The sequence below is a fragment of the Gossypium arboreum genome, chromosome 10, assembly GCF_025698485.1.
Source record: "Gossypium arboreum isolate Shixiya-1 chromosome 10, ASM2569848v2, whole genome shotgun sequence".
Lineage (NCBI taxonomy): Eukaryota > Viridiplantae > Streptophyta > Magnoliopsida > Malvales > Malvaceae > Gossypium > Gossypium arboreum.
This window is the reverse complement of record NC_069079.1, coordinates 123,626,012-123,649,199: the sequence shown is the minus strand read 5'-3', so window position 1 is coordinate 123,649,199 and position 23,188 is coordinate 123,626,012. Positions and strand designations below refer to the sequence as shown.

The following is a 23,188-nucleotide window of genomic DNA, read 5'->3' as shown; positions in this document are numbered from 1 at the left end:
AAATATCTTCAACTCTTATTTCCGAATAATTTTTTCCCACCTTAAATATATATTTTTTAAAAAACCACTTTTTAGTAGCATAACAAGTTGTATGAAATAAATATTTTTTTATTTTTTTGTCTAAAATTCAATTGTTTGATCTCGAAATTTGATTTATTATATTTTCCAGTTGTAACGAATAGTGATTAATTTTTTTATCGTTGAGTGTTCTTTAAAAAGGTAAATGACTGATCACAAAATGTGTTTCATTTCAAGGGCGAATTTAAGGGGTAGCCCAAAAGAATGAAAATAATGTAATTTAGTCCCTTCATAAGTAATAAGAATTTAAGTTAATATGTGTGGTAAAATTACACTTTGACCCTTTAAAATAAAAAAAAATCTATTTAGACCATTAAAAATGATGAAATCATAATTTAATAAATGATAAAATTATATTTTCACCACTCAAAATTATAATTTAGTATTGTCCTCACTTAAAAATATTTTGGATTTGCCTCTGCGTCATTCCCATGAATAGGGATCAAATTCCCGACCATAGGATTAAGGAATGAGGTAAGCAGTCAACATATAACATGGTTGAAATTTGATTTATTATTTAAAATAATAAAATATAAAAATATTTATGATATATTTATTATTAAATTTAATTAAAATTATTATACCTATATGCAAAAATATATATCTCCTAAATGAAACCTACAACATTAGAAATACTCGAATAACATTGTCACAACACCCTCAAATACAACCATCACATCAGATTTAATCTTATTTAATGATTTCAACTTCTTAGTTTTATTAACTCTCAATAAAGATGCACCTTGAACTAGCCTAAAATTGGACTCTATAAAGTGATCATCATGAGATATAAGTTCACTCCAAGTCCTTCAAGAAGAAGATAAGCTAAGACTAAAGTACCGAAACTTTGCTTTAGCATCTCTCGAACAACTAAACTAAACATCTCTATGCAACATTCATAATATAAACCGCCTTTAGTTTAATGACTCTTCACACCCCATACAGTGTAAACTGCTATTCAAAATCTCGTGTAATGTAAATGTTATAACAAAAATAATATGTTTTCATTATTAATTAGTAATTCAAATCCAACTAGTTTAAATGAGAAAATACATTTTTTTTTTCAAAACTCGATATGAACAGATAATTTGATCCTTTAAACCCACCCAACCTAGCAGGAAAAAGAAGAAGTCAAATTTGGAAATAAAGTTTTTTTTTCCCAATAAATATGGAAATCAAGTTGATGCACTTGCTATACAAGTGATTGGGTCGTATAACATTAATTAATTGCGTTCATAAAATACATGTGATATTTTTAATTTTTTTTTAAAAAAAAAATGTGAGAATTATTTTTATTGCATATTTTTATCAAAAAATTTTATAGCGATTTTTGATGAATTTTAAGAGATAAGTAAAATCTTAATAGTAACACAATTAGCGCGATTCAAATCTAAATCATACTTGAAGTTGTAAACACTTTGGCCGGAATTCCTTAGATTTAATATTTATTAAGATAATGTTTTATATTGATTATGATAATTTCTTTCACAATATCACCACCTATGACTCACGATAATTAAATAGCAAAAGCAAGGGAAAACTTGGTCAAATAAGAGTGTGAGCCAAAATAATTAATGACTCAACTAATTATTGAAAGAAAAATGTCACTTCAAACAGTTTCTTTTCTCATCTTGCTATATATACATATAATTAGTCAATGGAGTATTAAGATCTTAATAATTATCAAATATTAGCCGATAAAGTTTTGTATCGAGCTAGGTTGAAGTTTTGAAAATGTTGAAATCTCATGTTTAAATCTCGTAATGTGTAAATGTATAGATTCTTTCTTAGATTTATTCTCGTTAGTTAGTTTGAATTAAGTTAGTTATTGACTTAATTATTTAATTTAGTTCTTATAATGATTTATTCTAATTTAGACCTAATCATGGTTCGGTTGGATCAATGAAAAATTTTAAGGCCATTTTCTAAGCCCGGGCTCGACCTGATTTTAAAATGGACTTAAAATTCTGTCTAAGCTCGACCTAGATTAAAATTGCTAAACTCGAACTCGACCCAATCTGCCTGTATTAAATTTTTTATAAAAAAATAAATTTCAAAAATATGATACATCAAATATACTAAAAATATTAAAATAAATGTTTCCCAACAAATTGAAAATACATTAAAAAAGTCTTTATACTTAAATAACACTAAGATAGTTGCAACTGAGCAAGCAAATGTCCCTAAAATAGTAGCAAATTTAACAATAAAACAAAAGTTATACAATATTCAAACAATAACAACAAACTAATAGCAATATAATAGCGAAATGATAGCAAAACAATAGTAGAAAAGAAAGTGTAGGTTGATTTGGGCCAAGCCAAGCTTAGGCCAAAAAATCCTACCTGAGACTCGGACCGTTTAGAAAATGAACATTATTTTTTGTCCAAGTTTATTTTTAGGACATATATTTTTCCCCCTAAGCTCTCCTACTTTTCGGGTGAACCTTCAAGCCCAGTGGGTGGCTTGACCCATAATTAGGTCTATTCTAATTTGAACAGTTAGTTAAAAAGTTACTAAATATTAAGTTTAAATATACTCAAAGTCCTTATACTCTCCACACATTTGAAATTTAGTCCTCTAATTTTTGGATTTAAAAATATAAGTTCAATTGTTCATATCATTGAATTTTTTGATTAAATTCAAGTTAAATATGATATACATTTTTTTATTATATGACTACTAAACGAATATTTTTTATTTTAAAATATTAAACCAATGAATTTAACATAAAAACTATAATAGTGTTAATAATTAAATATTAATTTTGAAATTAATTAAATTTTAAAATTAAAAATAAATTTTAAATATATAAAAATACAAATAATTGAAATATAATTTATCCTAAATCTATTATCAAGTAGATGCATATTGACTTTATATGATAAACCCACTTTTCTTAAGTTTATCCTTTTGCATTATTTTAATTAAGACATTATTTTGATGGCTACTTTAGACGTCCCAAATAATTTGTCTTTTGTCCCTTTCTATCATAATGGTAGTTAGCTAGGGGTGTGGTTTTTCAATCTCAGTATCTTTTTTCAATAAAAAATTGTGATTTTCATGGAAAATATAAGTCATTAAAGTAGGGACTAATTTTTTAAATAACTAGGAACAATTTTAGATTTTATTTGATTTTATTTTTTATATATTTAAATTTTTAGTTTTGAAGTGCACCTCTTAAATCTTAAAAGCATGCTTAAGTTACATCAAATCAATTGTTTAAAAACGCCACACGTTTTGTCTTGTTGAAAAACCTTTAACACATTATTAGGAGGCACAACAAAAATTTGTACACTTGACTATCATGCTAAACTGAGCTTCGCCAGTCGATCCGCAATTAAGTTGCATTCCCTGCGTATATATCTAATCTCCCACTGTCCTTCATAATTCATAATCCGTTGAATCCTTCTAATCAAGGTAATACCTGAATCTTCTGACCCCTTAACAGTCAAGGAATTAACCACCTCTAAGTTATCTATTTGAATTGTGGCCCGTTTGTATCCCTTATTTAACAAAATAAAAAGCCTGTCCAAAATACCCCAAAGTTCCACCTCAAAAGGTGTAAATCTGCCTAGATAACGATTAAATCTCAATATTCAATTACCAACCGGATCACATACCACACTGCCAGCAGAAGCACTCCCGACGTTTCTGGCCACTGCTCTATCAGAGAATAAATAGTGTGATTGGACAATCGAAGTAAGTGAGTTGATCTTGTACCCATTATGATTAAGTTGAAATTGTTGTGCCCAACTGAGAGAAGCTTTGACACTTTCATAAGTTGACCAAGTAACGTTTTGGAAGATGAATAAATTCCTATTCTTCCAAATTTGCCAAGCGATTAGCCCGAATAGACACAACTAAGTAACTCCCTGATCATGCAATCTCATATGACAACAAAGATTAGAAGAAAACCAAACCTGAAAAGAACTAAAAAAGAACCTATGTTGCTGTTAAATTAGAACCACATGCATCCACACTTCCTTTGTTGGCGGACAGTTCTGAAGCACAATGGGAGTATATTTTATGTCATGTCCACATATATGACAGGAACTGATGTGGCCAATTCCTCTCCGAGTACGTTCCGAATTAGTTAGAATTCTCTATTAGAAGCTAGCTAAAGGAAAAATCAGACTCTTTGGGGTCCTTGATATTTCCAAATGTTATTCTAATAAACATCTTTGGGGTTCTAAGAATCCCTTTTTAGAGTCCATAATGCACTACGTACAGAAAAGGATCCTGAACCCGAACGAGCCCAAATCACCCTATTCGGTCCCGAGGCAGGATGTGGAGAGGGATACTTACTATTTGTTTAATCACCTCTTCGGGTAGCCAATTACGAAACAGATCCAAATTCTAGGATCCATGAAACATGACCAAATCTTTTAAGATGCAATCCAAGTCTAAATTTGCATAAGTGGGAACATGCGAGAGTAAAGGGCAGACTCCCGGGATCCAAGAATCCTTCCAACAATGAATACTAGTGCCATTACCAATTGACCAAGCTAAATTTTCATGTAAAAGAGACCATAACTTAGAGAGTGAACGTCACAAGTGCGAACACTGACTCTTGGCAATGGACTTCAGGAGTTGATACTTCCAGCTTTATTTTCTCAAAAGACTCGCACCCATAAAGCATATTTTTTGGTGAATAAATTAAACCAACCTTATTTAAAAATGGATTTTTTGGTCATGTTGATGTCAAAACCCAAGACCGCTACAAGACATTAGCTGATAGATGGAGTCCCACATGACCAAAACAAGTTTTGCATGGCCACCAAAACAATCCCATATAAATTGCCTTACTATTCGTTTGATCTCAACGTAGACACCTTTTCGGATCAACATGGACTACATGAAGTAATTCGAATGATGTTCCCGTTTGTTTCTCTTGAAAATAGACTCATTCAGAATTCTAAACATATAAATTAAGCCCCTAATTATTTTTATCCAATTTTTGATGATTTTACAAAATCAGAACAGGGGAACCTGAAATCATTCTGACCTTGTCTCACAAAATTTATCATATCTCATGATTTACAATTCCATTGCTTACATTATTTCTTCTATAATAAACTAGACTCAATAATATTTAATTTGATATTTTATTCATTCTCTAATTCCATTTTTACAATTTTTGGTGATTTTTCAAAGTTAGACTACTGCTGCCGTCCAAAACAGTTTTAGTGCAAAATGTTGATTTCCATTTTGCCCCAAATTTCACAATTCATACAATTCAATTCTTGCTCAATTAACCCCTCAATTAAGATAATTTTCTCAATTAATACTTTTCCTAAACATTACAAGTTATTTCATAACTATTGAATTTCAGAATTTCCATATAAAACTCTAACTTCAAACTTTTTACAATTAGGTCTCAAACATTCACTTTCTATTCAATTCTTATAATAAAATCAACATATAAACAATTTAAATCTCTAATTCCATGTAAAATCATCATAAAATTCCAGCACATATGTATAGAAACTTTCAATTTCTTTCATAGAATCAAAAACTAATGAATTCAACAATAGGACCTAGTTGTAAAAATCACAAAAACACAAAAATTTCAAGAAATAATCAAGAATTGAACTTACTTGAAGTAAAAATATGAAAAACCAGCTTAATAGAACTCTTCCATGGCGTTTTTCTGATGAGAATGCAGAAAAATAAAGAGAAATCTAGATAATTCCACTTTAGTCCTAGCTTTATTAAGTAAATTTTGCAATTTTCCAATTTTGCCCTTAATTCTCCTTATTTTCTTGCTGATTTCATGCCCTTGCCGTCCAGCCTAAATAGACTTTGGGTCTATTTTCCTTTCAAACCCTCTTTCTTTTATCAATTAAGCTATTTAATCATTTCCTACAATTTTGCATTTGATACAATTTAGTCCTTTTTGTTCAATTAACTATCAGAACTTTAAAATTTCTTGACGAAACTTTAATACTAACATATTAACACTCCATAAATATTTATAAAAATATTTATGGCTCGATTTAAAATTATCGAGGTCTCGATACCTCGTTTTTGATTCTAATTATTTTAATATTTGTTTTTAGTACACTATTCACTATTTCAAAATTTTTCCTAACTTCACATTTAATTTATACTCACTAAATTAATAATATTTCCTACTCATTTGTCGGATTTAGTGATCTCGAATCACTGTTCTGACATCACTGAAAATTAGGCTGTTACATCTTTAATTGGCTTAAACTTCTGAGTGAGAACTTTATTCCAAAGGATCTACATAAAAGAAGAAATGGATTCCATGATCATAAATTTAAGAAATTTGAGGATGCCAACAACCTGCAAATACGCACCAATAAAATCCTAACTCACTCTGTCATAGGCCTTCTGCAAATCTAACTTGATCGCCTTCCAATTTTTTCCAATTTGCTTACTACGCATAGAATGAATAACTTTCTATGTTATAATAGCATTATCAGAGATATTGCGACTATTAATGAAACCAGCTTGTTCTTGCGAGATGAAATTAGGAAACACCAATTTAAATTTACTTGCAATCATTTTCATCACCAATTTGTACAGAATCGAACAAAGACTAATGGGTCAAAATTGAGTAAAATTTTTTAGATTATTTTTCTTCAGAATAAGCACGAGCAGAGTGTTAATAAGATCCGAGTCAATATTGTTACCAGCGAAAACTCCTTGAACTCATTCATAGACAACACTACCAACAATATCCCACTGACTCGGGTGCATGAAAACTATCACTTCTTAGAGCTTCTAGTGGATCCATGTTGAATGAGGCCCTCTTAATCTCTTCATTCGAAATCGACTTCTCCAAAAAAGAAATGTCCTGAGACTTGAGACATGAAAAGATATTGGAAGGGAGGCCTCTCATAGGATCAGGGATTTTACCATATAGTCTTTAAAAAGAAACCAACTACCTCATATTTAAAGATATTCTGGTTAGAACACCATTCACCATTATAAATGTATAAAGCCATTATACAATTAAATTTCCTTCTTTGGATCGTACGACAATGAAAAAATTGTGTTACGATATCGAAGCTGGAGCCAATCGCATCTAGTTTTTTGCCTCTAAAGTAACTCCTCATGAATAGAGGTCGAATGATCTAATGCCTTTTGAATATTCAAAAGCAATCTCATAATATGCCTTTTGCGAGTACCTATAAATTCGTAAACTGACATGTTCCATTCTTTAACATGCGAGGTAAATTTAGTAAAAGAGTTAGCCATATTACTTAAATAGTTCCACTTGTCATTGACCAAAGTGGGAAAATTAGCGTGTTTCGTCCACCCTACAAGAAACCTAAAGGGTCTTCCTTTAGCCAAACTAATTTTCGGTTTGGTTTTCAAGAAGATGAGACTGTGTTTAGATTTAATTCGTGGAAGGTGATAAACAATGTAATGGGGAAAAGATGAAGCCCAAGTGTTATTAACTAGTGCCCAATCTAGGCTCTTAGACATGCTACATCTTTGCCAAGTAAAGGATGGCCTAATGAACCCTAGATCCTCCAAATTACAAGAATCAACAAAATTGCAAAAAAAAAATTACATCTCATTCCTATGACACTATTACTTTTTTATCATTAGGTAAGAAAATAGCATTAAAATAGCCCATTATCAACCATGGAAAGGGATCTTGAGGTAATGCAACTTTCAAATCGTCCCAAAGTGACTTTCTTTTCCTCCCATCCGAGCTATCATAAATAAAAAAGATGAAAATAGAATTAGAGAGAGCATTGTCAAAAACATAAAGGAGAATGAACTGAGGATGATTTTAAATAATTCTAATTTGAACAGATTCCTTCCAACCTATCCAAATTCCTTTTGAAAAATCAATAGCTTCAACATGGTGAGAATAATTAAACCCCAGTTTATCAATTATTAAATTTGCTTTTTTTACCGCTTACTTTCGGTTTCAGTAGGTACACAATATTTGGACCATGCTGCACATTATACTCATAGAAAGCACGAAAATATTTATTGCTAACACAACCTTGACAGCTCCACAAAAATATCATCAGATTTAAATCCATAAAAAAATAATAATATAAATCGAGGCCTTATTGTCTTGGATATTCACTATAAGCCTGAATTCCTTCAACTTTATATGGGCACTTGAGCCGAACTCCACAATATGTTGTGTCAAAATAACCTCAACCAAATGGGCCATTGATTCACGCAACAAAACCTTTGAATTATTGTTTGCCTTGAATCGACTTTCTCTACAATGAATAATTTTATTGAGCTTTTTTAATAACTGCACTCCTATAACTTTCTCCCTCAAATCTCTTCATGATGACTTTGATTTTCCTTTCTTTGAAGTTGAAATGGTACCCCATTCATCGAAACACCGGGATTTAGGTCTTTGGTTTCCCTGAAAATGACAATCGTATGTCTGCTAGGATCGAGGCTGTTGTTCATTTCAGCTACTATAACATCTACAGAACCTTCCGACGTTAACCTCGGATAGGAGAAAGATTCTAAGATACCACCACTACCGCCGTTGAAAGTGGCTGAACTCGATTTTGTAGAGCCGCCATCATCTGCCGGTACATTATTTCATTTTCAGTAGTTGCTTCAATCAAGCGTTCTCTACCAAGTTCCATTACAACCCGATCTTACAAAGAAGGATCCTCACTTATCGCTAACCCATTAGATGACTCGTTCCCCTAACTTAGTTTATTACCCAACAACAAGCTACTCTTCCTTAGGCCCTCAAAAGCCCCATTATTTAATGACCTTGGACTATCTACTTGCTTTTTGGACCAAACAAGCCCAACACCTGACCGATTAGCATTTTATTTTAATCTTGAAGAACCTACCAAGTTTTTAAAGTCTAATTCATTAAATGGGCCTTTATTTTGAGCCCTATTTTCTAGACGGCCTACAATAAAGTGGGGAACCTCAATCCTTTAATTGCCTCCGAATAGAACTTTTTTCCCCTTATTACTGCGATTAGCCAAACTATCATCTTAACCAGATTTAATTCCAGCGATAATTTTCATTTTTGTTAGAGCCCTAAAATGAGATCCCTCATTTTTCTTTGTCATGATTCCAGTGTCAATCTGTGGTCAATCCCTCGATTTTCGACGTGATTTCTTATCCACCAGTATTCATGGCCCGTATGTTCCGCCACTCTCACCCGTTCCATCATTGACCATACTTACAACTTCTAGCAGAGTTTTAGATCGTGGTAGATTCTTTTAGGAGCTGGGTTCAGTGACCCTAAAAGGGTAGACATCCTTCATGTAGCCATAGCTTCCACAGTGAAAACAAACTGTTGGTAAAAATTCATACTTGACTCTCTGTATTTTACTATTGATTAAAATTTAAAACACCAAAGGTCTATCCAGATTAATATACACAACCATGCGTGCAAATCTACCTTTTGCTTTGTTATCGGTATTCATACCCAATTTGGCAACCTTGCCCATCAGACCCCCGATTTCCATTAATACCTTATGCTTATACATGTAGCCCGACAAACTCGAAAATCTGATCCACGATATCACCACGCTCGAGAATGTTTATGCTAGGTCAAAAGATACTGTCCATGGTTCTACTGTCAGATATTGACCAAAAATAATCCAATGACCTTCCGAAAAGACATTTTCACAGTCAAGTTTATTCTCAAATTTGGCCAAGAAGTATCCATTCTCGATATCCATCAAATGGAATGGCAACGAGGGATTCCATAAGCTGTAAATTTTATTTTGTAAAATCGAGAAACCAATATTGCATCCCAAGAGCTTCAAGATCACAGTGTTTTCCATACTCTGAGTAAGAATTTGTTAAATCCTATCTGAGAATTTGATTGAAGGAATACCGTTGATAATGGACTTCCAACAAGTCAAAATCCTCCTTTACCTCTAAATCTTTCCCAGCAATGTTAGAAGAAAAACCAACTAATTTGTCTTTCCAAGATGTTATTGGTTGCTTAACCTGATCTACCAATAATTCTATATTCACGCCCTTATTTTTATCCCTAAAATGGATCTTCTTAGGAATTAAACCTTCCGCAAAGTAATCTCCAAACACAGCATTTTCAAAAAAAGAATCCATTTTTTCCTTAAAAGCATGTTTTTATTTATCAATTTTGTGTGTTTGGAAAGCAATTATTATAGTTACACATATTTATGAAATTATTATAATTAATGATAGTAATTAGAATACTTCAATTATTTTTATTTTATTTTATATTCTTTTAATATAAAGAATTAAAATGTAAATACATATTGAGACTTAAATATGTTTAAGGAATTAATAGATTTTATTAAACTCAAGATGTCGATGAAAGAAAATATTTTATATTAAAAAATTTTCTTTAAAAAATTTAGCAGTGAATATAGGTGGAGTGGTAATGAAATTATATTTTATTGTTTTTGAAAACATATTCAATCATTAATTTTATAATTTATAATCTTTTTATTTAACGATAGTATAAAAGAATGAAAAGATAAAAGTACCGTTATAATAATATTAATTATAATTTAAAAGAAAGGGTATTTTTGTAATTTCATAATTGAATTGATGGATCCAGTTAAGAGTGACATCAATATAGATAATTTATTGTAATTATACTTTATTACAATTACTCTATGGTGTCCAAACATATTTTTTATATTTAAGATTGAATACATTTTCACATATTAAGTGATTATTGTATATTAAAATTATATACTACTAGAAATCATATCACATGCATATGCATGTGTAAATCTCTATTTAAAATATAGATGTGTGTTTAAAAATAATATACAATAATAATGAAATTTATGGTTTGAAGTTAATTGATAATAACACATGAAATATTTACGATTTTAAAAGAAAAAATAGATTAAACTATAAGTAAAATGAAATTTGAACACAAGAACACATCAAGTTAAGAATACTAAATAAATACAATTGTTTATCGTTGTTTTGTCATCAACCTTGAGTTGGTGTCGAGTTAATTTGTGACAATAACTTAGTCAACGACATCATTAATTAAAAAAATCTTATCTAGGGGTGAGCGTTCGATTAAATTGAGTCGAATGGAATCAAGTAAAAAAAAGTGAGTTAACGAGTTTTATTTTATCATCCTAACTCAATTTGAAAATTTTCTTAATCGAGTCGAATGAAATGAAATTTAAGTCGAGTTGAATCGAGTGAAATTGTTTGAGTTAAATAAAAAAATTAAATATTTCAAATTAAAATCTTGTACTATATAACTAATTCAATGTTAGAACACATAAATTTGAAACCATATATATTTAAAAACTTTTTCAAAGTAAAATAAGAAAAAATAAGATACTTTAATATGATAAATTTGAATCATTAATTAACTTATTTATGTCCCAAAATTATTATTTTAGAAAATTTTTAAAATTTTAACTTTCTTTATATGTTCTTTAGAATTTTTTAAATTTATATATTTTTAAAAATATAAGTTTTGGATTTTTATAAATATTTTGAATTTTTGAAAATCATTTTGATTTTTTCTTGTAATTTTGTTTAGAGAGATCAATTTGCTCAATTTCAAATTTGATAAGAATCAAATGAGTATTTATACCAATCAGTTATTCGAATTGTAAAATTCAACTCGACTCAAACTCAAAACTCGTATTACTTATTCAAGTTGACTTGAAAAAAATAAATAACTAGAATAATTTGATTCGATTAACTCGAAATTTTAAAAAAATCGATCGTTTTGAATTTATTCAAGTTTTGCTCACCCCGAATCCGATCACTCGTATATGCATGTGAAAATCACAATTTAGAGCACAAACGTGTGTATAAAATTTATTAATATACACAAATATATAAAAAAATTATAAGGTAAATTATCTAGTTAGTCACCTAACTTTTTGAGCACTTTCATTTTACTCATCCAAATAAAAAAATTTACAATTTAGTCCCTCGATGATTAAATCTTTAATGCCAGCTAACTGTGTATGCCATGTGGATTGTTAAATTTGACTTCTTCCTCAACCCATTTTTTTCCCTCCAAGCTACCCGCTTAATTCCACCATTTTTTTTCTTCTACCTATGCTCTCGGAAAGAGAGAATCTCTCTAGTTTTTAATTTTTATTTTTTGTAATTCATAGCTTTGGTTTATGTTATGACAGTATCAACCTCTCCCTTAAATTTTTAAGAAATATGTTTAAATATTTACTTAACTTTCAAAAGATTAAAATTATTAAAGATAAGTAGCAAATATTAAATTGATACTGAGTGAAACAAGGTGGGAATGGATGTTTTCAAGATCTATGAAGGTGGTTGTGGTTTTGAAAATTATACATAAGATGGACGATGGAGCAAAACATGCTAATTATAAAACAGTTAACAACATCCTCTCTTGCCTCTATCCCGTTCCATTGTAATTTCTAATTGTACCCAACACTTATTGATATTGATTATAATTATGGATATAATTAATGTATTATTTTAATTCCAATACTTAAATTTCATAAATTCCAATGAAGATTACGCCCCAAAAATATCTAATTTTATTGAAACCAGAAAGAAAGAAATAAAGCCCAGTAAGGCCCAAGCAAACTCCACACTTTAAAAAACCCTCCGCTTCTTTAAATTTAGGGTTTCAGCGTATATTTATCCCTGAAAACAGAGAGAGGCCGCCGTTGTCGTCCAGCAGCAGAACAGCAAAAGAAGCAAAGCAATGGGTAACTGATTAAAAAGCCTGTAAATTCTCTATGTTTTTCTTACATGTTATCGTTAATTTTAAGAATGCTGAACATGGGTTTTTAACTTCTTCTTTTTGTTTTCTTTGTAAATAAATAAAAACAGCAAGGATCAAGGTTCATGAGTTGCGACAGAAATCAAAAACCGAGCTTTTAGCTCAGTTGAAAGATCTCAAAGCTGAACTTGCTCTTCTTCGCGTTGCTAAAGTTACCGGTGGTGCACCTAACAAGCTTTCTAAGATGTAAACCTTATTCTTCTCTCTCATTTTTGTTGATTTTATTATGTTTTAGCCATGGATCTTAAGTTTATGTTTAATTGGGCATATAAATTGGGATTTGGTTTCTTAGTTTATTTGAAGAAATGGGTACCTATAATTTTCTTTGGTTTTTTAGTGAAAATGTAATTTATATAATTGATAAAGTAGTAAGAAATGGGTGAAATGAAATGTTTCATCTGCTTTGAATAGTATATTTTGTTTTAATAAATAAAATTTTAATACTAATGGTTTTCAAGAATACAATGTGAGAAACTGGTTTTCATGCATAGCAAGCTGCATGATTTTACTTTTTCGATGGAGGAATAATGTTTGGATTGATGTTTATTTCTGCTATACTCTCTGTTTTTTCTCGAGTTTGATTGTTTACCAAGTTTGCGAGAAGTGAAATAGAAAGCTGTGAAAATGAACTTGAAATGGTTTGGTTGACAAGTCGAGCTTTCTGCTTTTTTGAAGTTCTGTTTACGGTTTCTTAGTTGAATGCTTGAGGTCTTGTTGTTCCGGTTTTCCAGTGTTCTGGTTATCGATTCATTGGTTTCGGAACTTTGTTCTGAGTCTGGTGGTGTTGTGGATGCAGAAAGGTGGTGAGGCTGTCCATTGCTCAAGTTCTGACTGTAATCTCACAGAAGCAGAAGTCTGCATTGAGGGAGGCATACAAGAATAAGAAATTCTTGCCTCTTGATCTCCGTCCCAAGAAGACCCGAGCCATCCGCAGAAGGCTTACCAAGCACCAGGTATAAGCAAATCCTTTTGATTTCGGCTCAAGTAATATCTGTTAATACTTGTCAGCATCAGGTTCTATAGGAACTACCCGAATCATTGAGCATCTGTTATTTTGCTTTGCAGGCATCTTTGAAGACCGAAAGGGAGAAGAAGAAGGAAATGTACTTCCCAATGAGGAAGTATGCCATTAAGGTGTAGGGCAGGATCTCACATTCTATTTAAACCGAGTTGTGATTTTGTTTCGATTTTCATGTTTGGAAACTCTTTTTTGCCCCCTGTTAAAAACCAAGATTCTGGTCTTTTTGATTGAATGGTAATTTATGGATATTTTGCATTTCTTGATGAGGAGTGATTAAAATTCAATTAGTTTGAGAAGTTTTAATTCGATATTATTGAAACCTCGTTTGCTTCCTATTTGATAAAAAGAATATTTGCTCATCTTTGTATAAAGAATGCAATATTTGGTTGGAATTGAAATGGTTTAAAAAAGTATACTTTCTTGATGATAAGATATTTTGAAGATTAAATTGAGTAATTTAGTTTTTATTAGCATGATATATACGAGGTATTCGTTATATCATTAATTACATTAATTAGTACAAATGCATAATTTTTTATCAGAGAAGATCAATATGAGCAAAATGTAATTTATTTTCTAATACAGGGTTTCCATAGCCTTTTACCTCTCGTTAGCTAGTTCCTTTTACCCCTCGTTAACTATTTAAAACACGTAAATTAGATTCATAAAGAAAAAAGCACTAAATACAACCATCACTTTTGGTGATCAAGAGGCCGAGGAACAGGTTGCCAACCTGTGCATACTTGAAGAACTTGTTTCAGAGAGTCCGAGGGAGCTTCCATTGTCCATGTTTTATAATATTCACTTGGGTGGAACACACTTCCGTCCCCACTGCCTGTTGCTAATAAGCATGATTCTGCACCATTCAAAAACAGGTCTCCTTCCGATATTATTACACCCGAACTCGCCTGTTCACTATCCCCTGCCTGTATATTTGGGCCAAGAGTGGCATTCAGAACAAATTCGAGTTTAAATGATATCAACCTGAACGCTTGAACAAGTAATGGCTTAAACTCAAAATCAACTAAACCTGCCATGACCTAAATTGCAAAACTCAACCCAACCCAACCAACTCAAAACCAAACTCAACCCAACCAGATTTATGAACCTAAACTTGTCCATGATCCAAAACCAACCAAATATGTCCAATTCACAAGTATATCATGACGTTAGGTTTTGTTTAGTAAAAGATTGTCACCTTCTCAGTATAAAACTCAAAAGTTTTCTTCTTCTTTCCAGCTTCATATATGTTGCATTGAGAATATATCTGATTAAACGCAAAACATACACAATTATGAAAGAACATTATCTATTTCCATCAAAAAGAGAAAAGGAAAGACACATTTACCTGGGCTTCTACACTTGCACAAACAGCATAAATGTCCCAGTTTCGAGTGTAATTGTTATACAAATGAACCTTCCCAAATCTAAGACGAGGTTGCCTTTGCCGAGTTCCATCGAAGAAGCAATGGTGGATCGTCACTCGGATGCACCTATCTCCTACATGAGTAGGATCTGCTCCAATGAGCATTGTCTTGTCATGTTGAGTGAAGTAACATCTGGGGGCACCGAAATTGCAGAAAAAACAACATTGAAATCACATTAAAACCCAGAATCCAATGTCAATTCACTGATTATTACCCAGTTTATTCAAAAGACCATTTCATAAAATCCATTGTAGAGGAGCCTAAATTGAATAAACAAAAATGATGTAAAAAACCCTCTACAACTCTGAATTCAGCCATTATACAGTTACAAGTACAATCAATACATTTAAATAACTGCAACTATGCATGACCAAACTGATAATCAGAATATATCCAGACACGGCCACACACAATGGCCTCAAGCCTAAAAAATCTAGAGAGAACTTACACACAAGACTCGAAATCTCAAAGATCTCAGGGCTTAACATTGCCATTAAACTAAGGCATCATTGGCTTAATTATTAGAATAAGATAATCCTTAAGGGGCAAAATGACAAAATAGAAAACACAAATCCATCAATCTTTGTTTCACTGATTGCAAAACTATAGTACTTAACTTTTCATTTTCCTTTGAAGTTTTTGTATATGACACATATTTGATACAATCCTCTAAGATACTTATAAAACACTTCCCAAGAATCTATTAGGAGAAAGATTTGCAGAAACCAAAACAAACCCAGAATTTAATTCTCACATTCAATACCATTTTCAGTGCTTGCGTCACCAAGTTCTAGCATACATTTTAATTTGTAATATGTTAAAATGAAAAATATTGAAACCATTAAAGCTCAATCCAATCACTACTTTACCCTAAAATTCTAACCTCGTCTGCTTCAACAATAATCACATAAACCAACACCATCTCAAACAATAATTTCAAATATCAACACAAAAAATCATTAAAAAAAAGAAGGAAAATTTACCTAGAAACAGTGATGTCAGTGCTTCCTCTAGTAATATCAATCAAGCCATCATCATAATCTGTAAAACTACACCTATCGATCCAAATATGCTTCGAGTTTGGCTTTACTTGAATCCCATCAACATCGTGTCCTCTTCCACCTTCAAATTCCATATTACAAACAATCACATTCTCACATTCTTTCAATCTCAACCCTTTCCCTGTCAGCTTTACCCTTTCGCCTCGTCCATCAATTGTCTTGTGAGAGTCCACGCTTAAGTACGTCGATAATCGGATTGTTCCCGACACTTTGAACACGATCCAACCCGGTCCCGGTTTCCGGCAAGCGTCTCGGAGAGAACCCGGACCGTCGTCTTCAAGGAAATCATATGTAAAAAATTAGTGTAATTTGAAAGGGAAAAAATTAAGTTGAAAGAAGAATTTAGATGAAACGGACCGGATAAAGTGGTGACCGTGACTAGAGGGCCGTGGAGACCACCGACGGCGAACCGGCCGAAGCCCTCGGCTTGACCGGCGATTGCTCTTTGGGTACTGTCCACGTCGGCGTACGGAAAGGATGCCATGTTATTTTTGTTGCTGTTGTTGTTTTGCTTAGTACGCTGTCGTTTTATTGGTGTCCGATATGTTTTGAGAAGTCGTTTCTTTCCGTTACTTAAGGCGTGTTTGTGGGAAAATTGCTTTTTGGCCGGGTTGAATAAGGCCGTGGAGTAAAATATCCCCTTTTTTTAAAATTACAGAAATAGGCTGAATTTTTGAATATTTACAAGAATAAGCTAATTTAGAACTAGAAGTGTTTTTAGGGAATACCCAAAAAAAAGCTTTCAATTGGAAGCGCTTTCTGTGTGTCACCAATAAAATGACGCTTTCAGTTGGACACATTTTAAGCATATTGACAGAAAAACGCTTCTAGCTTAAAGCACTTTTTGCCAAATCAACACTAAAAGTGGCCTTTATATAGACCGATAGTCTAATTTTTCTTGTTTTCTTAAGCAATATGAGATATGATATATGTGTATATATAATGTACCCTTCAATCTTATGTTGCTAATTAAAAGAGAAAGCAATCCCATATTATCTAGGACCAAGTTGCAAACTTATTTTTTCTGAGTTTCCCTAAATCGACCCATTCCCATAAATATTCATAAATTCGGCCTATTTTCGTAATTTAAAAAAAAAAGACATTTATTGATATTTTAGTCAAGGCTGTGTTTGGATTTGTTACATATGTATAAATATGAAATAAAATAAAATTTGATTTGGCTCTATATTCATTTATATATTTATACCAATAATAAAACGAAATATTTAGATACCAACAAATGTTGAGTACCAACAAATGTTGAGTGCAATCATAAGATTCATAAGGCACATTACATTCTCAAGAGGAAGACTCGTGTTTAAACCTTGAAAATAACATTATTAGTAAGGGTAATCACGAACCTTAGAAGGAAATAAACATAAATGATACCTTAGTTTTCAAAAAATGTATAACAAACATACAAATAATCATACATTGCAAATCAAATAAAAACTACTAGAAAGTAAAATATAACATATAGGGATGACAAAAATACTCAAATTCGACAAGTTTCGATCGACCTTGACTTTTAAAGGGCATTTTTTTTATGATAAACGGGTGTGACAAAATTTAGTATAAATTTAAGCATGTAAGAATTAAGATATTTTTTCGGTATTTTTTAGGCTTGTTTTAGTGTCTATGTTCAGAGTTCATTTTTGTTTCATTCATTGTTGTCCCTCTTAACAATGTCGTATCCAAAGTTTGAACATGTATTCTCTTGTTAAGAGTGCAACGTGTCTACATTGCATCCAATAGAATCAAGATAATAATTATTATCTAACTTGATTTTGTTTTAAGTTTCTTAAGTTAGAAGTATGGATAACCATAAAATAATTACCCAATTATTAGCATATTTCTACTTTGGTCACTAGGTTTAAAATTTTTATTTTAGCTATTAATGTTATTTAATTTTAATATTTCAGTCATTCTTCTATTAAATAATTAACAATGACCTTTTCTATTGGCAAAATAATAAATTTAGTCCTCCAATATTTGAGTTGTATCAATTTAATCTTAATTCTAAAAATTTCAACAAATTTAACCCTCAATTTTGTACATTCATCAATTTAGTTTTAGTTCTTAAAAATAAAATAAAATCATATAAAATTCATTTTTCAATGAAAATAAATAAGATTTTATAAAATGCATACAAAATTATAAATAAAAGAATACTAATTTTTCTTTTCTTTTTGACATGAAATTTATTTATTAAAATAATATTTTTATAAATAAAATATTTTAAAAACCCACAAACAAGACTTAAACTAGATTCAAACTTTTTCCTTTTTCTTAAAAAAAAGTTTATTTTATAAATAACACATTTTATTATATGTTTGGCCTCGCTTCTTAGTCCTCGTCAAATTTGTTGTGTGTTGGGCACTTCCTTAACCCACAACCACCAGTCCTAAAAACCCTTACTTCGAATTCCTTAGTTTCCGCATCCTCCATTGCACCATCAAACTAGGAATTGATTATGGAGCTGTTAGTATAGTTTTCCACTTAGTTTTCAATATCTTATCCTCACCTATATACCTCCAATCATGCTTGCCCTCAAGCACAACAAACTCATTATGTGCAACTACCTAAAGATATTGATTCTCACTCTTTTTTGCCTTAGGATGTAGTTTTTCACCCAACTAAAAAACGGTAATCATTAATGTTGAAAAAGAGAAAAGTTGAATATACGTAAAATTTCTTCATGGTTTTCTCTCTTAAATTGTTATATTTATAAGATTATTATTTTATTAATAAATTTCATATTAGAAAATTTTAAAAATATATTCATTTATTTATAAATATTTTCATGATATTGTATGTATTTTTGCAAAAAAATCAAACTTTTAAATAAATTTTTTATTTTTAAAATTTAATTTTTAGGATAAAGACTAAATTGATGAATGTGTAAAGTTGAGGGTTAATTTATTAATTTTTAGATTTAGTACTAAATTGATAGGATTTGTAAACATTAGAGGATAAATTTATTATGCCAATAAAAACACAATTATTAAAGATTTAATGGAGGAATGATCAAAACATTAAATTTCGATAACGTTAATAACTAAAATAAAAATTTTAAACCTAAATGATAGAAAAAAAGGCAAATAATTAGATGACTGTTTTATAATTTACTCAATAATTATTAAACAAAAGTATTTTAAGTACAATAATAATGTAATGTCAAATCAAGTTGCAAAAGAAAACCCTACTCAAATAAATCTTCACCTGTTCTTTTTCTTTTTAACTTTCAACTACATTAACAATTTTAACCAAATTAATCATTATAAATATTATACTTGTACGGGCCCAATTTTGCCCGGGCCCGATATAATAAAACTAATTAGCCCGAGCCCAAATCACAAAAAAAACAACAAAAACAGTCCAATAAATAATAAACCTAATACCCAATTAAGACTCAATTACCAACCTAAACACACACACACACACACAAAAAAAAAAAAACCCATTACAAATTAACCCAATACCCAAGCCCAATTCAAAACCCTAGTCCAACTATCTTAAAATTTTTCAGCAATCAACCTTCAGCCGTAGCTCAGCCCCCAAGTGTGCTGCCGAACCTCTAGGCCAACCATTGGCCACCTTGCGCACTACCACCGTCGCATGCCTCACGCATGCCCCTCTCCTCCATGCATCTGACACCCCTCAAAGCCTACAAACAAGCAAGAAAAGAGGGCACAAAAAGACAAAAACCATGTGCAAACAGCAAAGGAGATAGCAGAAAAACAATAGCGAAATCGGCTATAAAGCCTTGGGAGGAACCCGATTGAAGGAGGGGGTGTTTAAAAGGGGGTTCTTCTTTTTTGATAAAAAAAAAGATTTTGTAACACAGATATTAGAGATCGAAACAAACATAAACAAAGGGTAGCAAGAAATCAAAAAAGGTTGATTTTTACTTTCGTTCTAAGATCTGAGTTCATTTATTCTGTTTTTTTATTTTTCTTTTTTATATACGAAAATAGACAAAAGTAAAAGGAAAGAAATAAGGAAACCTCACTTGAAACCACAGACGCGTCGCCGAAGAACCTTCTCCATCATGGCGATTGGGTTCGAAGGAGAGGGCCACGAGTTTCTCTCTTGGCTCCCAAAGGACGTCGAGGTGCTTGGCCTTCGAAGGGCTCCCAAGCGGGGTTTAAATACCCATGGTTGCGCGTCGCCGGGCACCGAAAATAGTGGCGATACGGTGGACGGTGAGATAGCCCGATCGACTGAAGCAAAGAGAGAGGGAGAGAGGGCAAAAGGCCCTCAGTTTTTTTAAAGAGAAACTGAAATGAAGAAAAGAAAAGAAAAGAAACTAACTTAAATACTAGAGGCAAACGGCGTCGTTTGGGAGTGGGGGGTCCAGGTGCCAAAACGACACCGTTTTGGACCTCCCACACGCGAAGACCTACGCCTACGGAGGATCCGCGCATTTTGACCGAATGGTCTATTTGCGCATGGGATCCCTCTACTTTCTTGGCGCATTTCAATGTGGTCCTCCCTTCCTTTTTTATTTCGAATTCGCCCCAAATTTGTGTTCCAAAATTCAATATAGTCCTTTTTTAATTAATCAACCATTTTTTTATTAATTAATCAACTTTATGTTTATTATTAATTCTATTATTGCTACTTATTATTATTGTCATTATTCTATTATTTCTTATATTTTATCATTATTGTTGTTACTATTTATATCACTGTTTTACATTATAGTTATAATCATTATTATTCTTTATTTGTTATTGTTGTTATTCTATTATTGTCGTTATTGTTAATATTGGAGCTATTTTGTCCTTATTATTTTATTGATATCATTGTTTTCTATGTTATTATTATTGTGTTATCATTAGTATCACCACTATTTCATCAAATCAATCAATTTTATATTAAATTTGTCATATTATATTATTTTATTTTCTTGTTTCTTATCTACATTATTATTACTATTATTATTGGCATTATTTTGAATATATCATATATTTTAAATCATTATCAATTTTAAAATTTTGCATATATTTTATTTCTTCTGAATCATCATACGTAGTATTCATTTTAAATTTTATATGTATCTTTGTACTCTAAATTATTATGTATATATATATACATACTTTTTAAATGATTTTCATACAATGTTTTGTCTCAAAATTTTCTTTTCATCCCATTTATTCTAAATATCTTATACATTATGTATGATAAACCATCTTGCATATTTTAAGTTTTTTACATGTTCTTTCGTTATACTATTTTATATGTAAACAATTTTAAATTCATTATTATTTATTACAAATATTTTATCATTATTTACCTTAAGACTTCATATATTACTTATATTAAATTTTTCACATACTTCTTATCGTTATGTATTTTGGAAGATTATTTTCACATTATTTATTTTAAATTTTTATATACATGATTTATTTTAAATCTTTGTGTGTATTCTATTTTAGAGTTTTATATGAATTACTTGGTTTAAATTATTTTTATGTTATTTACTTTAAAATTCTTTACATTTTCACCACTTTGAATTTTATATATATATATATATATACATGTATATTCCTTTTGTTCCAAATTCCATTGCAAAATCGGTTAAATTATGTTTGGGTTTTAGATGACTGCACTTTCATTATATTTTGTCTTATTTGTTCGTTTATTATACCCTTATATGTTTTATGTTTCAAGTTCAACACTTTACCTGTTATTGTTATTTATTCATTTACCATATTGTTTTATTTGTCTTTTCATTATTTATGTTATTTATATATTATTTCTACTGCGAAATGTGTATGCTCAATACCATGTACGCTTACCCTATTTACCCATTCATCGAGTGGCCCATATGTTTAAAACATATATTGATTTGTAAAGTCTTGTCATCCCAACTGCGTCCAAACATTTCGATATTATGACTTTTATGGTGTATATTCGTTTCATTATTTGGATTATTCATCGCGATTTGTTTCTAACGTATACCTCTTAAATATTTCATTAAAATTTTTAAGACCAAATTTAAAACAAAAGAAATTTTGAAAATAAGCCAATGTTTCGCGTTTTGGAACACTGAGGAATTGTGCCCTAACTTACGGGGTTTCGATTCTCTCATTGATTCTAAATAGCCAAATATCCTTTCGAGTTTTAAAACAGATGAAATTTCAATTAAAATTAAAGATAAACTTGCGCTCGGAAGTTCAAGGTATAGCGTCCTAACTTACGGGATGTGATTCTCCGATATCTCGAGACAAGGAAATCTTTAGCAATCGTTTTGATCCAATTCAAGCACTTTTAAACTCAACATTCATAAAAAAGGGATCGTATTTCAAAATTTATTTTAAATCTTTTCAATTTTTGATATTAAGACATTAATTAATCAATTAGGTACCAATTTTGGGCGTTACGAGGGTGCTAATCCTTCCTCGTACGTAACCGACTCCCGAACCTATTTTCTCAAATTTCGTAGATCAAAATGTCGTTTTAGTAAACTAAAATGTTTTATTAAAACAAGGGTGATCCGATCACACCCAATAAAAATCGGTGGTGACTCCTGTTTTAATTTTCATTTTAAAATAAGGTTGATTCCCGTTTTCAAAAAAATGGTTTCGACAATACTTATAATTAATTAATTAACCATTTGAAGTAAAGATTTGAAATCTTAAATTTTTTACGATCTATTGACAAGTGATTGGACGCAATGGTAATGTATATTGCACTTCCAAAGGAGAACGTAGATTCAAACCTTAGAGACAACATTGTTGATAAGGACAACCATAAACCTTGAATATAAATCGTAAAACGAATATGTATAATATAAAAAAATTATAATCTCAATATTACCATTAAACCAATGTCTCGTGATTTTATTATCTGTTTTTTA

The 23,188-nt window shown here is 30.8% G+C and overlaps 2 protein-coding genes and 1 long non-coding RNA gene across 3 annotated transcripts; 1 reads left to right on the top strand and 2 right to left on the bottom strand.

Moving 5' to 3' along the window:
• Positions 1–12,599: 12,599 nt before the first annotated feature.
• On the top strand, positions 12,600–14,090 carry LOC108480309 (60S ribosomal protein L35-like). The gene is made up of 4 exons (XM_017783258.2): positions 12,600–12,740; positions 12,865–13,000; positions 13,611–13,767; positions 13,880–14,090. Exons 1-4 carry the CDS (start codon positions 12,737–12,739, stop codon positions 13,952–13,954), a joined length of 372 nt encoding a protein of 123 aa, XP_017638747.1. The 5' UTR covers positions 12,600–12,736; the 3' UTR covers positions 13,955–14,090.
• On the bottom strand, positions 13,859–16,928 carry LOC108480308 (probable pectate lyase 4). Its single transcript, XM_017783257.2, has 5 exons — positions 16,681–16,928; positions 16,246–16,597; positions 15,184–15,394; positions 15,034–15,102; positions 13,859–14,761 (listed from the first exon to the last, which is right to left on the bottom strand). The coding sequence occupies exons 1-5, from the start codon at positions 16,805–16,807 to the stop codon at positions 14,528–14,530; spliced, it is 993 nt and encodes a 330-aa protein (XP_017638746.1). The 5' UTR covers positions 16,808–16,928; the 3' UTR covers positions 13,859–14,527.
• Positions 16,929–19,583: 2,655 nt separating this feature from the next.
• Positions 19,584–20,604, bottom strand: LOC128282645 (uncharacterized). The gene is made up of 2 exons (XR_008272994.1): positions 20,336–20,604; positions 19,584–19,990 (listed from the first exon to the last, which is right to left on the bottom strand). It is a non-coding gene; the product is annotated as an uncharacterized LOC128282645 (long non-coding RNA).
• Between the last annotated feature and the right edge of the window lie 2,584 nt (positions 20,605–23,188).

What these genes read in the sequence shown, in the direction of transcription:
- LOC108480309 (XM_017783258.2), top strand. An exon ending in CCTAACAAGCTTTCTAAGAT is followed by an intron (nt 13,001 to 13,610) that starts GTAAACCTTATT and finishes TTGTGGATGCAG; the next exon opens with AAAGGTGGTGAGGCTGTCCA. An exon ending in GAAGGCTTACCAAGCACCAG is followed by an intron (nt 13,768 to 13,879) that starts GTATAAGCAAAT and finishes TTTGCTTTGCAG; the next exon opens with GCATCTTTGAAGACCGAAAG.
- LOC108480308 (XM_017783257.2), bottom strand. Translation starts at nt 16,807, where the DNA reads ATGGCATCCTTTCCGTACGCCGACGTGGACAGTACCCAAAGAGCAATC. An exon ending in GTGCAAGTGTAGAAGCCCAG is followed by an intron (nt 15,103 to 15,183) that starts GTAAATGTGTCT and finishes GCGTTTAATCAG; the next exon opens with ATATATTCTCAATGCAACAT. An exon ending in TTGAGTTTTATACTGAGAAG is followed by an intron (nt 14,762 to 15,033) that starts GTGACAATCTTT and finishes CCAAATATACAG; the next exon opens with GCAGGGGATAGTGAACAGGC.